The sequence below is a fragment of the Eublepharis macularius genome, chromosome 2, assembly GCF_028583425.1.
Source record: "Eublepharis macularius isolate TG4126 chromosome 2, MPM_Emac_v1.0, whole genome shotgun sequence".
In the NCBI taxonomy this organism is placed as follows: Eukaryota; Metazoa; Chordata; class Lepidosauria; order Squamata; family Eublepharidae; genus Eublepharis; species Eublepharis macularius.
In genome coordinates this window covers 32,473,764-32,488,820 of record NC_072791.1, presented here as the reverse complement: position 1 = coordinate 32,488,820, position 15,057 = coordinate 32,473,764, and the positions used below count along the sequence as shown (strand labels likewise).

The 15,057-nt window shown below is 40.5% G+C and overlaps 1 protein-coding gene across 1 annotated transcript in view; it reads right to left on the bottom strand.

Moving 5' to 3' along the window:
• Positions 1 to 15,057, bottom strand: part of TRIP11 (thyroid hormone receptor interactor 11) — a 51,990-nt gene that overhangs the window by 26,163 nt on the left and 10,770 nt on the right. The window contains exons 6-10 of the mRNA XM_054971694.1: positions 13,640 to 13,805; positions 8,213 to 8,533; positions 7,352 to 7,392; positions 5,620 to 5,826; positions 1,194 to 4,214 (exon numbers count right to left, since the gene is read on the bottom strand). Of these exons, the coding sequence (XP_054827669.1) occupies positions 1,194 to 4,214; positions 5,620 to 5,826; positions 7,352 to 7,392; positions 8,213 to 8,533; positions 13,640 to 13,805 (3,756 nt within the window). The remainder of the gene's footprint in view (positions 1 to 1,193; positions 4,215 to 5,619; positions 5,827 to 7,351; positions 7,393 to 8,212; positions 8,534 to 13,639; positions 13,806 to 15,057) is intronic.

Here is a 15,057-nt window from a genome sequence, read left to right as displayed (position 1 = left end):
GAACATGACAGAGAAGCCAATTCAGGGCAAATATGATTGAGATTATAAACAAGAATGCAATGTGCAACAAGTTTAGGGTTAATTCATCTTTCCTTACACAAAAAGCATTCTGTACAGCCAAATGTAACGTACGTATTATATAAATTTTTGCTGTGCAAATACACAAGTACTTGAGGGCTCCCAGCAGACATATTCACAGTGAAATACGTGTATTGTACCTGTCCATAGACATTTATTGTTTCATCAAAGACTGTCAGGAATTATAGGAGGGGTGGGCAAAGCCTTATTCCTACTTACAAAGACTATCAACTGGAGGGAATATATTTAAAGCTGTGCTACCCCATTTTGCCATTGCCTAAATATACATTAACACTACAGTCTTCCTAGAGGCTGGTTTGAGTCCCACAACCCATTAGCGGAAGGCACTGACAATCATGGATCATCCCATGCTATCCCCTCCCCCAGCAGTCCCTTCTGACCCCAGGAAAGTTTGTTCTTGGGGGCATGGGACTTGTGTAGTCTAACAACTATATGAGCTGGAAGAAGAGGGAAAAAATCACCCTCTTCTTCCTCTTCCATTAGCATCTCTCTGCTGATGGAAGAGGAGGAAAAGGCAACTGTATCTTCTTCCCTCTGCAATCTCTAACCTCTGCATCTCTTAAACTGCAGGGGGTTCCATGATCCTGGGAACAAACATTGCCAGGGTTGGAAAGGACTGGGGGGGATGCAGGAAACATCTGCAATCCTTGCATCTGTGTATCATGGGATCCAACCCACCATATTTACAGCAAGAATAAAACTGGATAAGCTCACATACACAACTTTGACCTCCTCTGAGGAACAACATATACTAATATATAAAGTTGAATCATATATTTGCTTGTATTTGAATTTTAATCTCTCCTCATTTCGAGACATTGCACTTTCTCATATATGGGATTTTTAATAGGGACTGGTCATGTCATCAGAAGACCTGCACAGAACCTTTATGGTGATTTCTTAATAGAAAATTTGAAAAACAGTTAAAAAGAGATATACAAGCTTATTCTGACAACAGAAGCCAGCCTTTCTAGAATTCTGTATATGCCACAGGAATTCCACATTGGACTGCTCTAGTATGCATCTGCAGTAGCTGTCAAATCCCTTTTTTAATCTTGCATTTTCACAAAAACACGAAATTCAACCTCACATACCTGCTCTCTGTCTTTCAACAGTTTTTCAAAGGTCAGAGCCTTCTCCGTCATTGAATGAGATTCAAATTCCTTCTCTTTCAACATCATTGAAAACTGCATGTTAGTCTCTTGCAGTGCTCGAAATTCTGTTTCCTTCTCCCGACACTTTGCCACTATTTTGTCATTTTCTTCTTTCAGTTTGCAGATGTCCATTTCCAGAACTAGAGTTCGTTCTTTCAGGTTGGTCACAGCTTGCTTCAGCACCTCATTCTCGTTCTCTTTATTACCAAGACTTTCGCTTAGAGAAAGTAATTGATCACTCTTTGATTTTATTAGCAGATCTTTTTCCCTGAGGGACTTCTGCAAGACATCACACTTCTCCTTCAAGTGCTTGATCTCCAATTCTGACACCTCTTGAGCTTTTCTTTCCGACGATGCAGCCATGGAATCGGACAATCTCTGATTATTTTCCTGCAGAGTCCGTATTGTTGCATCTTTTTCCTGCAGTGTTTTCTTCATGTGCTCCAGTTCCTCTTTTAGTGGTTTGACCTCAGTGGTAAGCCTCTGAGAAGCAGAGTTGCTGGTTAGGGCTAATGGCTGTTCACTGGTGGAAGAGATTACGGGCACAGGTGGTGTTACCATATCAAGCTTCTCTAGAATAACATTCTTGGTGTTGCTAAGCTCTCCTATACTATGCTGAACGTGCACTAATTCTTGGCTAAGCATTTTCAGCTTTTGCTCATTCTGCTCATAGTTCTGAATCAGGCCATTATACTCCACTTGCAGCTTAGAACTGTTCTCGCAATCAGATGAAATCTGTGCCTGAAGCCTTTGCAGTTCCTCGTGGAAGTGAAGAGACTCGTGCTGCATGTTCTGGACAGTGGTCGTTACTTGTTGCTTCCATTCTTCCATCTTCTTCACTTGCAGTTTCAGTTTATCACGTTCCTGTAAAAGCTCCTCAAACTGATTGCTGTTAATCCCTCCTAATTCGTTCCCTCCACCCATACTGGATGTCTGGAGGACAGTCAACAGAGTCTGGCATTTTTGACTTAATGCATCAATCTCAATGTCTTTCTCTCGAATGATGCGGGACAAGTTCTTAATAGTCTCTCGGGACATATCCTGGCTGCTACTTCCAAACTCATTGGCTAGTTTTTGGTTTTCTTCATGCAGTTTCTTTAGTGCTGCTTCCTTAGCTGCTACAATATCCATCATCTTGTGATACTCTGTTTTTAGCTGACTGTTCTCTCTTGTTTTTTCACTGAGAACTGCCAACACTTGCTCTCTTTCCATGGCGTAGGCTTGTAATTGCTGCTGAAGGTAAAGGACCTCCTGCCTATAAGATGAAGAAGACACCGTGGCATGGAGAGCTTGTATTTCTAAATTCTTCTCTTGGATGATCTGCATAAGTTTACCAACTTCATCTCTTGATAACTCATCAATTTGCCTGCTAAGAGAAACGTTCTTTTCATTCAGAAGCTTGATCTCCATTTCTCTTTCCTTAATGCCCTTTACTAACCTTTCTATTTCAGCCTTAGACAAGTCATGTTTCTCATTGCCATTTTCACCATTCAGTGTCTGAACTTTGGTTTCCTGAAAGAGATTAGAAGGGTCTGGCTGAATGACATGGCTCTGGTTTCGCAGCTGGGTTTTAATTTGTTCTATTGTTCCCTGTAAGCTTTTGATTTCCTCATCCTTCGCCAAGCACACCTGCATATGGGCAATGCGCATTTGCTCATGCTGACATTTGGACTCCTCTATCTCTTTTTTATGCTCCTCCAAAGTTTGCTGGAGTTGGGACATTTTCTGATTCTGATCTTCAAACGTCCTATTGTTAAGTTTCACCTCTTCTTCGAGATTGTTTTTCAGCACGGTTAATTGTGTTATTTCCGCTTCAAGTTCAGTGATGATATCTAGGGTTTTAGGCTCAGCCAAAGGGGCTGATCTACTTTGCTGGTCCTTCAGGCGTTCAATTTCTTCTTTCAAATGATTATTTTCTTCTTTCATGACTGAAAGGCTTCTGTCCTTCTCTTCTAAATGCTGTTTTAAACGTTCAAGTTGTTTGGAGTCCTTAATATAAATGTCATGTTCCTGCTCCAGTTCAGAAGCTCTGGCTTTAAATTTTTCAACAAATACTTCTTTCTCTTTTATGAGCTCTGTCAGTTGCTTTTGCCCTGCTAAGCTAGTTGCTAACATCTCTTTGGTTTCCTCATGATCAGCTTCCATCTGCTCAATGTTCCTCTTCAGTTCCGCTATCTCAAAGTCTCTTTCTTGACTGATCTTGACTAAGCGTTCATGTTCAAACTGCAATGCAGTGGTATCCATGTTCCGTGCATTTGACAGCTCCTCAATAGTACGCTCATATTTATGAGCCTGTTCCAACAATCGGCTTTCGGCCTGGTCTAGTTCACTTTCTAACCGCCCTTTTTCTATTTTCAAAGCTTCCAACATAGTATCTTTTTCAAAAGCAATCTTACTCTTCCCACTATTAGCTTCTTGCAACTGTTGTTTTAGATCTTCACATGTTATGTGAAGCTTTTCATTTTCTATCTGAAGAGCCGAAACTGATTTCTCCAAATCTTTACTCACTAGCTTATTTTCTGCAATTTGCTCATTCAGTTTAGAAATTTCTTTTTCTTTGATTGAAAGATCTTGATCACTACTGTTAGATTGTTGATTTACTTTTGTTAACTCATTTTGGACTACAGAAAGCTCTTCTTCTCTACACTTCAGAGTTTTCTTTATTTCTACTATTTCCTGTTTATTTTTGGAGTTAGAATCCTGGGATTTTTTTAACTGTTCTTCTAGCTCTTTTATTTTAGTCTCTAGTTGTTGCTTGGTCATATGCAAATCATTAAGTGCAAATGTACATTGACTTAATTTCTCTCTCTGGGCTTCAAGCTCCTCCTTCATTTCCATCTTCTCAGCTTCCAGCTTAGATGTTTTCCTTTTTTCAGAATCTGTGTTCATTTTTAGCTGGTTAACAGTATTAGCAGCTTCTGCATTCTGTTTCGATAGCTGCTCTTTTAGTATAATCATGTGCTAAAATAAAAACAAATACATGGATTAAAGAGTAAAGAAATCTTTTCCATTCATGACAAAATTCAGTTTTTAATTATATAATTCTTTGCACAATAAAAAGTGATGTAGAAATGAATAATAATTTCACTACACCTTTTACAAAAGATCTTGCAGCATTAAGCGTAATGGGTTGGATTCAAGGACAGTTTCCATTAGCAGAAGTGGTGGGGGGAGGATTTTTGCCATTTCCCCTCTCTCATTCCTGACTGCTGTTCCGAAGGTTCCTCCCCATCAGAGGAGCTGATGGAAGTGCTTTCCATTAGCACAATCTTTAATACATGGCTTCATGTATTAACACACAGCTGCCTTATATTACATCAGACTCTTGGTGCAACAAGGTCAACATTGTCTACTCTGACTGGCAGCAGCTCTCCAGGGTCCGAGGCGGAGGTCTTTCATATCATCTACCAGCTGATCCTTTTAACAGGAGGTGCTGGGGATGGAACTTGATACATTCTACAAGCCAAGCAGATGCTCTACCACCATTCTATAGCCTCAATATTTCTAGATTAGTAAGTTCCCATGACTTTTCAGTACTTATACATTTTCTCTCTCCCCTATAGGGAGGATCACTAGGTAGCAGATGGACAGTGAATTGCATCCTGATGTTTCTTGTCTCCTGTGCTCTAACTTTACCAAAGCTATCCCGCTATGCTTGCCCTGGCAATTTAAAGCCAGGAAAACCAACACAAGTTGACCTGTACTTCAGTTTCCAACAGCTCTGTATCAGCTGTGTGCATGGCTCTGTCTTTTTTCTGCTTTGAAGAACCAGTGGAGAATAGCTGTTCATAGCCTCATGGCACTGCATTGTGTAGCTGTGTTAGCAGACGAAGACTGTATATTCTGGCCTAGTCAAAAGGAAAATGGGGGAGAAAAGGTATTGTTCACTGGAGCAAGAGGTGGGCAGCTCCCCAATTTATTATTTTGAAGACTGATCTTCAGGCAACTAAACCTGGCAGAACATCAACACTTATTTTAGCTTGTGGTCCTTTGCTTTGTTTGGAGCCAGTGGGTTGTTAAATGAAATGACAAAGAATGAACTGTGGTTGTCTGATATGCTGTTATACAAATTGGACTAGAAATATTCTGTATCACCTGCAAGAAATCCTTGTAATTGATTTTTTTAAAATTAAAAAATAGCTTGTCACAAAAAGTACATTTAGGCAATACTAACTTTTCAAAGAAGTTCAACCTCATGCAATGGAATTCCCTGAAGATCGTAATTATTTTTCTTTAGAACAAAAACGTTTCATTGAACAACAAAGCTCATAAACAGAAGAGTCAACAAACAGTTCTAGATTTAACCATAACTCATTCATATCCTTGCACACTTGAACACACACTAGTGATATTATATACAGGTTACCTGTGTAGCTTCTTGATTCTGCTTATCTAGTTCTTCCAGTTCTGCTAGCAGAGTTTCCTTTTCAGCAATAATTTCATTAAATTCATGTTGTTTCCTTTCCAAGTCTTGTCTTAACTGACTTAATTCTAAGTTCTGTCCTTCAGTGGACATGCGTGTAGTGTTTTCATACTGCGGATGTAAACTTGCCCCTTCTTTCTGAAATCCTTCCTTAAGTTAAACAGGAGGGGAAAGGAAGCTTAAATTTAGACAGATATAAATTAATTTGAAAATATTCATAAATATTTCCTTAGGACTTAACAGGAAAGGATGCAAATTATAAGCAAAAAGGCAGACTTCCTCCGAATTAGAAATTCTCTTTAACTATAAAGTTCTCTCCCTGTATGAACCTTTGTGGCAGCAGAGATCCTCTTGGCAAATTCTCCCAGCCTTGCCCTCCATCTGGGAGATTCTCACATCTTCTGGGCAGTCTTGAGACTGTTGCATTAGAATTTCTGCTTTGTGGGAAATACTGCCTGAAGATGCACACAGAGCTCCATAGCTGCTTGCATTTTACGGAGCCTGTAAGTCAGGTTCATTTCGAAGGGCACTTGGTGAGTACTTTGCTTTTTTCCGTCTGGTGAGTTGGGATTCTGTGATGAAAATTCTTTGTTCTACCAGTTTTTGCTGGTAGTGGTTTTTGTAAGCTGTTGGTTTTTTCAAAAAAGAAAGGAGGAATATAGTTTTCTTTTAAAAAGTTAATACTCTTATACTATATTGAAAACCTACACTATAAATACAAAGATTGTGGGCATCAGATCTGTCCTTATCCAATGTGTTTGTTGTCTAAAGAAAGAAGTCCACTTCAGTGTATATGTTCTGTATTGCATAAACAACTGTCACAAGTTCATAACTGTGTCTGCAACCAATGCACAACTATTGGTAATAAAAATGGTAAATTTTCTCAGTCTATAAAAACCACAGGATTCCATTATTAACTTGTCAAATCAACATTCCAATGACAGAGTTCTGAATGCATCAAAAATCTCACACACTTGTTAAGAGAGTGGCATACACCCTTGAATGTTCGCTAACCCGATTTGTTAGCATGCAGTTCAACGACAGCTTTAAAGACACTAAACTCCCTGTGTCAGAGCACCACAGGAGATGGCAGAGTCCTTCCAACACATAGGTGATGCCAAGGAACAATACAACAGCACTGAGGTCTCAGGGTAGTTCTTCCAACAGTGACATTAAGGCAGAGGTGGACTATGTGAAGCTCTTGTTAGAACCCCAACATAGTAAGCTTGTTTGCAGCCTCAAGCTGACAGAGGGAAAATGGAAATGCAAAAGCTATGGAAGACATTTCTGATGCAGCTTTACATGCCCAAGAGACTGCCTATTTTAATGTCCTATGCCAACATGGCCAGAACTTGCCTTTTACAAATACATTATCATTCAAACTGTTTGTCTTTTGGCTGTCTTACCTTTGACCGCTCTCTAACAGACTTTTTTAAAACTTAGAATGACTAAGGAAACTTCAAAGCTCTATTGGGGCCCTAAATTGCTTTCTGGTAAGGATAAGCAGTATTTTGTCTCATAAAAATATTAAGCCATCTCTACGTAATGCTGTAAAAACTTTTCATAATAGACCTAACCACGAATTCCCACAACAGTTATTTGTCATGAAAAAATCAGGATATATTATTCTGAGACTCTCAGGATTGGGGTAAATCAAAATCAGTAATCTATTTACCTGATCTGGCCTTGTAAGTCTTGTTATTTCATTTTCCGCATCTGTAAAAATAATGGGAGGAAATTTTTTTGGAGAAAGCAAGCCAGATGGGTGGTAATGGAATACATTTGAAACACTATGGTCCTAAACACACTTATGGAGAATTAACACACCTAGCTTTAAACCATTTTTTTTCATTTCAGTACTGAAGTGTACACTTGCCTCTTGTCACTTTAAACACACATCTCATCATTTTGGGGGCACAAGAGAGCTAGGGACCAAGAAACCAAAGTTAACTGAACTATTTTTTGCTAATATTTCACATGTAGTGCAAAGGTTGGTCTGGGTGATTTCTTAAAAGAAGTTTAGTTTAATGTCCAACACTTTTCTAATGTAGATATTCTCATGAATCACATTTTTATATACTTCAAAGGCCCATATATGATATGGGGCTCTTCAGCTTCCGCCTCCCAGAAGCAACCCCCATCCTGAAAGCAAGGGAAATCTTCGGTCAGTGTTCAGTGAGGTGCAAGAAGCTGCAACCAGAAAAATCTTTGCCATTGATCCACCCAGGTTGGTACTGTCTACTCTGACTGGGAGAGGCTCTGCAGGGTTTCAGGCAGAGGTCTTTCACATCACCCAATCACTTGATGCTGGGGACTGAGCCTGGGAACTTCGGCATGTGATTTTACCATTGAGCCATAGCCCCTCCCCTCAAGCATACTTACGATTATTGACAAACCCCTGTGTGTGTGAAAATGCTTTTAGTACACACAGAGAGCTCTTCGGATACTGGCCTCAGTTTCCCCCATTTTTTTTTAAACAGTCTCTCTGCGCTCAAAAGAGACCAAAGGCAACCCTCAGTTCCCAGCAGCTTCATACCGAGCAGTGCTTGCTGTAGCTGGAGCACTTCTGCTTGCAGTGACTGTACCGCTTGCTGGGAGGCTTCAACCTGGGCTTCCAAACCAGCCTGATCTTTTGGAACAGGAGACGGGAGTTTACTGAATTCAGATTTCAATCTCTCGTATTCTTGTGTTACTTGACTGTTCTCCTTTTTCACCAATTCAAGCTCTTTCAAGACAAGATTTTTTTCTTCTGCTGCTGAAGATAATTTTTGATTTATAATTTTTGCTTCGTCCTCCAGCTCCTTCAAGCGTGCCGCTTTGGATTCGGCCATATTACTCTGTAGACCAATTCCAGCTCCTACACCAACGATAGAACAGAAAAGTCTGTATTTAGAATAATATCCAATTAGAAATATGGAGCTACTGAATGGGAAATCCTAGTTCTACAAAACGCAACGGGTATCTTGGTTTTAATCAATCTCATCAATTATCTTAGAGATATTTCTTTGACTTCTATTTAGATTAGAGGCAATTTTTAAAAAATTGTATCGTGTTGGAATAAACAAATATTAGCACTATAACATGACATTACACGTATTTCAAAACCAAAATTTTCCAAGTTCAAGTAAAAGAAAAATCAGCCACAGATTTACTGGACCACAGTAATGGTTTTGCAGAAAAACCATCACTGCAGGCCAAGATCATTTGTATGGTTAAAGAAAAGAAATGTCATCTTTAATGTTACTGGATTGTTAACTACACCATCTTGAAGAATTAGGAAGCTTATGGTGAAATCTTGGGATATAATAAAGCAATTTACCTCAAAGGGCAAAGACCCTAGAGCAGTTATTTGGAAAGTGGCCTGCCCACAAATCCAGGTACACTCTTCCTCCCCAAACATGAACTATTTGAGGATGGAAGAAGTGATTGGGAAAAGGAAAAAGTAACAGAACACTCCTATTACTTCCACACTTATTTTTTCAAGCAATGTCCAGCCTGTAGAATGCGAGGATCTCTTTCTTAGATGCGCTTCCAAATCTACCAATCCTCGAGCAGTCTAAACAAGACCAGATGGGAAGACGGAGGGAATGGTTGGCAACAGATAACCACATAGCAGCATTCACAAGGATCCAGATGAAAGATGGAAATTTTGCATAGATTTTAAAGCAGACAGAGAGGGGAGAATCTACCCATTTTTGCCAGAAAAACAGAAATATATGCAACACTTACTTACCAGAGCTAAATTTAAATACTTAAAACGTAATTTATTTCATTTATAATTTAGACCAAAAATCTACTGTATATAGAATGCCTGACTTTAACTTTATTTATGAAATGTAGTAGCATTATTTATTTTTTGTCATTTACGGTCCACCTTTCTCACTGAGACTCAAGGAGGATTACATAGCGTGAGATTAGTACAACTAATTTCAAGAACGTTTCAATGAACAATGCAATATGATATATAAATGTGAATTTGCAAAGACATCACATCAGCAGAAATCCTATACAGAGTCGAGGAAATGCTGAAACAGAGCACAAGCAATTCTAAGACCAACATATTAAACAGCACATAACTACCCAGTAGGATCATACTTAAAGCAACAGATAGTACAGAGTAGCACAAAATAGTAAAATCCATGGTCCCTGTCTGTTTAGAGAAGCATTATCTTTGAGACCACCTCCCTACAGTACAGCCCTCCTATCTGAGTAAGAAGGCCCTCTTGAATAATTCAGTTTTGTATCATTTGTGGAAAGCCAGGAGAGTGGGGGCTTTCCTGACTTCTTCCAGTAGGCTGTTCCATAAGGTGGGTGTGACCAGAGGAAGAATGTGTATGGGCAGCTGTTAATTTTGTTCAGCAGGAGGCCTTGTTCAGATGAGTGAAGCTGCCGTGGAGGAACACAGGGAGAGAGGCAGTCCCATAGGAATATTGGACCAAGGCTGTGAAGAGCTTTGTATGTGATAGCCAATACCCTGAATTGAGCCTGGGAACAGATAAGAAGCCAATGGAGTGACTGCAGAATGGGAGTAATATTCATGCTCCTGCTTGCTCCAAGTAATAACTGAACTGCAGCATTCTGCACCATCAGGAGTCTCCAAAATGATTTAGAGGGGAGACCTATGTATACTGCATTACAATAGCCAAGTCTCAATTAGAGGTGGGCACGAAACACAAAAAAAACGAACCATGAGGTTCGTGGTTTGTGGATTTTCATGAACCAGGAACCACAAACTGGCATGGAACTGAGCCCAGTTACAAACCAGTTTGTGGTTTGTGGGGTTTAAATGCCTCTTTCCAGCCGCTTAGCAGCAGTAAGGAAAGGGACATTTGACAGTTTAAACGTCCCTTTCCTGCCTTGCAAGGCACAGCCCTTTAAACTGCCCAAACCCCATAGGGCGGCAGGCCCTCAGGGCGGCGGCAGAGGCAAAAAACGGCCTCCCTGCCCCTCAAATGACCACCGCAGCGGCCATTTGAGGGGCAGCAAGGCTGTTTTCGGCCTCTTCCACCGCGCTGCAGGCCCACGCAGCAGCAGAAGAGGCTGAACACGGCCTTCCCGCCCCTCACGGGTGGAGGAGAAGGACACCGCGGGCCTGCAGGCCAAAGTAAGTGTGGGGCTGGGGCTGGTGGGGGGTTGGGGGCAGGTGGGGGGCTGGGCTGGGGGGGGTTAGGGTTTGTGGGCCATTTAAAGGGCCCTGCCGCTTGCAAGCGGCAGGAAAAGTTTAAATGGCCATTTCCTCGGGGAAATGGCCATTTAAATACAACCCAAACAAACCAGTAGAACAGTTTGTGGAAGTTTGTGGAAACTAGCTTCCACAAACCACTGGTTCACGACCCACGAACCGGGCTGGTTCGTGGATTTTTTTGGGTCATATTCAGGTTCGTGCCCCGTCTCTAGTCTTAATATTACCATAACATGGATTCAAGTGGCCAGATCAGCAGTGTCAAGATAGGGGGCCATCTTCCAGGCTAGAGTGAGGTTACAGAAAGGATTGTTTTGCAGCAGCCTTAACTTGCTTTTCTAGCAGTGGTGCTGCATCTAGTATAACCCCTAGGCTCTCAACTGAGTCTGCAAGGGAAAGATGAACTCCATCGAAAGCGGGGAGTGCTAGACGTTGAACTGATGTTAGGTAGTATTCTAGGCTATCAAGGAATTAGGAAAGAAGAACAGGATTTATTTAAAGCAATGGTGCTAGCCGGAAAAGCAGTAATAGTATTTGGTTGGAAAGACAAAACCAAGCGGACGGAATTAAATTGGCAGAATTATTTATTTGAATATATTCGATCAGACATTATAGCTATAATTAATCAGGATGAGCCATGGGAATTAAGGGCAGGGAAGATTAAGGAAAAGCGGCATTTATATCTAAAATGGGTTATGGAAGGTCAACAACGGGACGTTCGGTGGAAGCTTCTAGGCCTCTGTCCCTGGCTAGGAAGGATGAGAAGTTAAGGGAGGGGGGGAGGGATAAGGGTATGGAAACATAGATGGATAACTTGTATGAGGAATAATCATTCAATATTGAAGGCAATGTATTTATATATATATATATATATATATATATATATATATATATATATATATATAATATTGTAATTATTAATGTGTAATTAAATAAAAACAAAAAAAAAAGCGGGGAGTGCTAATAGTTATAAATATATTTAGTATACACATGGAAGAGCAAGCACCCTAAGACACTCAATCATCCCACCATTTTTGCCAGCTCAGGAAAAGAGGGGAAAAAAATAGGAGTCAAAAACACAAGCCACTGGTCAGGCCTCATGTGGAACATTATGTCCAGTTCTGGGTGTCATATTTTATGAAAAGACTAGAGAATGGTGACCAGGATGGAGAGGAGTCTGGAAATCAAGCCCTATGAGGAAAGGTTGAATGAGCTGTCATGTTCAGCACAGAGGAGATGTCTGGTACTCATTCAACACAATTCCACAGAGGCTTATGTTTAGGACACTGGGCTCCAGTCCATAGATGCTTGGGAAAATGCAACAAGAGTATAAAGCTTGGACTGGGGAGACCTGGGTTCAACCCCTTACTCAACTATGAAGCTCATGAGGTGGCCAGGGTTAAACCACAATTTCTCGGCCTAATATATCTTGCAAGGTTAAAAAGAAGTACAAAATAGCATAACCCAACATATACTACTCAAAGCTCCTTAGAATAGACTAGTAATGTAGGTGGGGTGACACTAATATATAATCTTGAATCGAAGCAAAAATATTATTAGATTACTTTAGGGTAAAAAATTAAGGCATGTCTGTTTACCAGTGGAAAGATAACTTGTAGGGTCATGTCCCTATAGACTGCTGAAACAGGAATTTCCAGGATCAACTTCAATATTTTCTGAACCTGGTGGGTGGAAAGGGTGTGTTCATAAGATGAATAGTAGTTTCAGTGCAATCCTAAGAAGAGTTACTCTAGTCTAAGCCCACTGAAATCAAGGGGTTTAGACTGGAGTAACTCTTTTTAGGGTTGCACTATTAATCTATGATTTTAGTCGCTACATGAAAACACACCTTGAATCTCAACTCAAGAACTTGGGAAAGGTCAGTATTGCAAAGACTACAAAAACAGACAAGTCCTGTTAGATATCAAAATACTGTTAACAAAACTCATAAGCAAGGAGCAATTTAGTAGGCCTTTTTTCCAGCCAATGCTTAATCAGACACAGTTGGAGGCGCAGGATAAGAAGGATATTGCCTCAATTTTGAGAAGAAACATTTGTCCAGCAGTAACTCCTTTGAAAACTGCAACATGTGTCATGTACTTTAGGCTGTAGCCCTAGCATAGAAGCAAGCCCCACTGAACAATGTGAGACTTATTTCCAATTAAGCATTCAAAAGATCAGGCTATACATCTTTTCCCTGTGTCAGCCTTAACTTCATTAATGTCAGCCCCAGAATTATTTTCACCTTTTTCTTCAATGACTTATTCCCTCCTATACTGGATGGGTAGGTAAGATTTCTTTAGAGGGACATGACATTGGTATTTCTGTAATTTATTTTATTTTTCAGACCACCTCTCCCATGAAATGAGGCTCAAAGCAGTTTACAACTTTAAAATCCACAATAAATATTATAAATTAAAAAATTAAAACAAGAATCAACAAAATTAAGGGTGAGGGGTTACCCACAAGGATACAACCAATAAAAACAGCCTAATTCCAATAACTGGTAGCTCAACATGATCCAAAGGTGAATAAACAATGACTATATAAAGGATGTGTCAGAACAACACACATTTGCTCCACATCTCAGCAAAACAGATCTCTACACATTTTATATGTTAGCATCTGAGCAGATTTTTTTCTCCTGCAGGCTGTATTATAATTGTTACACCAGGATTCTGGAAAGATTGGATACGTGTGTAGTGTCAGATACCCTGGAAATGCTAAAAGTCAACATTAACAGGATAACAAAAATTCCAATGAAGCAACATGAAACGAGACCTTTCTGTAACTGATCCTCAAGTTCTTCTATTCGTTCTTCATATTCACCCAGTTCTTCTCTATGACGCCTGCTTATCTCTGTTAATTTCTGACGGTGCGCATCCTGTAATACTGAAAGCTCATGCTGATGCTCATCTATTTCTTGACTTAAGCGCTGTTTTAGGTCCTAAAATATGAATTAAAAAAAATTGTAGTACTTCTACAACAGCACAGCAAATTGGACTTACAGAGTCTGGTAAAAAAATCGTTTGTATTGGCACTATAAATGTAAGACATTTACTGCCCTACGCAATTTGCTTGAATAGCCACAAGATTTTGGATAAGGAATATTCATAAATGGGTTTTGAAACTGCATTCTGTTTCATTTGAGTAAAGCCATTTTTTTGTGAGCTGCAAGACCCTTGCCATACAAATGAAGCTGAGTTCAAAGTTCAGTTAAATCTTCTGATGTAAGGGGAGACATGATTGCTCTCTCTAAGTATGTAAAAGGCTGTCACTTAGAAGAGGGAAGGGAACCGTTCCTGTTGGCAACAGAGGATAGGACTGACAATAATGGGTTTAAACTCCAGAAGGGAAGAAACTGGCAGGACATTAGGACTTCATCACGGTAAGAGCAATTCAGCAGTGGAATTGGCTGTCTAGGGATGTGGTGGGTTCCCTCTCATTGGCTGCCATCAAGGAACGGCTGGACAAATACTTGTCGGGGATGCTTTAGGCTGTTCCTGCATTGGGCAGGAGGTTGGACTAGATATTCTGTAAGGCCCCTTCAAACTCTATGATTAAATGGCCCCAAAAGCTGAAATACTAATGGTGGTGAAAACCACTTTTTAGAGACTGTATTCTTTTCAGCCCTCACTTCTACTCCATTGTTTTGTACCTAGTCGAGGTAGCATTGTACTAAGTCACCTCAATTACTTGGCTGAAAAGCAAGTTCTATTTTAAAATAAACTGTAACAGTTATCAGTGTATTCATCCCGACCAACAGCATAAAGAGCATAACTGCAACTCATCTGCTCAGATTCATCTGGAAACAAAATTGCATTCCAATCCTGTCGACATTTACATTCACCCTCAGCTTTAATCAAATGTTTTCCATAATTAGAGGTAATGTTCCCTCTAAGCCAGTGATGGCGAACCTATGGCACACATGCCACAGCTGGCATGCAGAGCCCTCTCTGTGGGCACGTGAGCCAAGTCACCGATCGCTAGGTCCAGGCCTCATTTGGAGGGGGAACGCCTGGAACGGTGTTCCAGTAGCTCTGAGCAGAGATCACATGGGTTTTGGCCCTGCCCACGTGATTCCTTTTCCGAGAGAGAGAGAGAGAGAGAGAGAGAGAGAGAGAGAGAGAGAGAGAGAGAGAGAGAGAGAGAGAGAGAGAGAGAGAGAGCGAGCGAGCGAGCGAGCGAGCGAGCGAGCG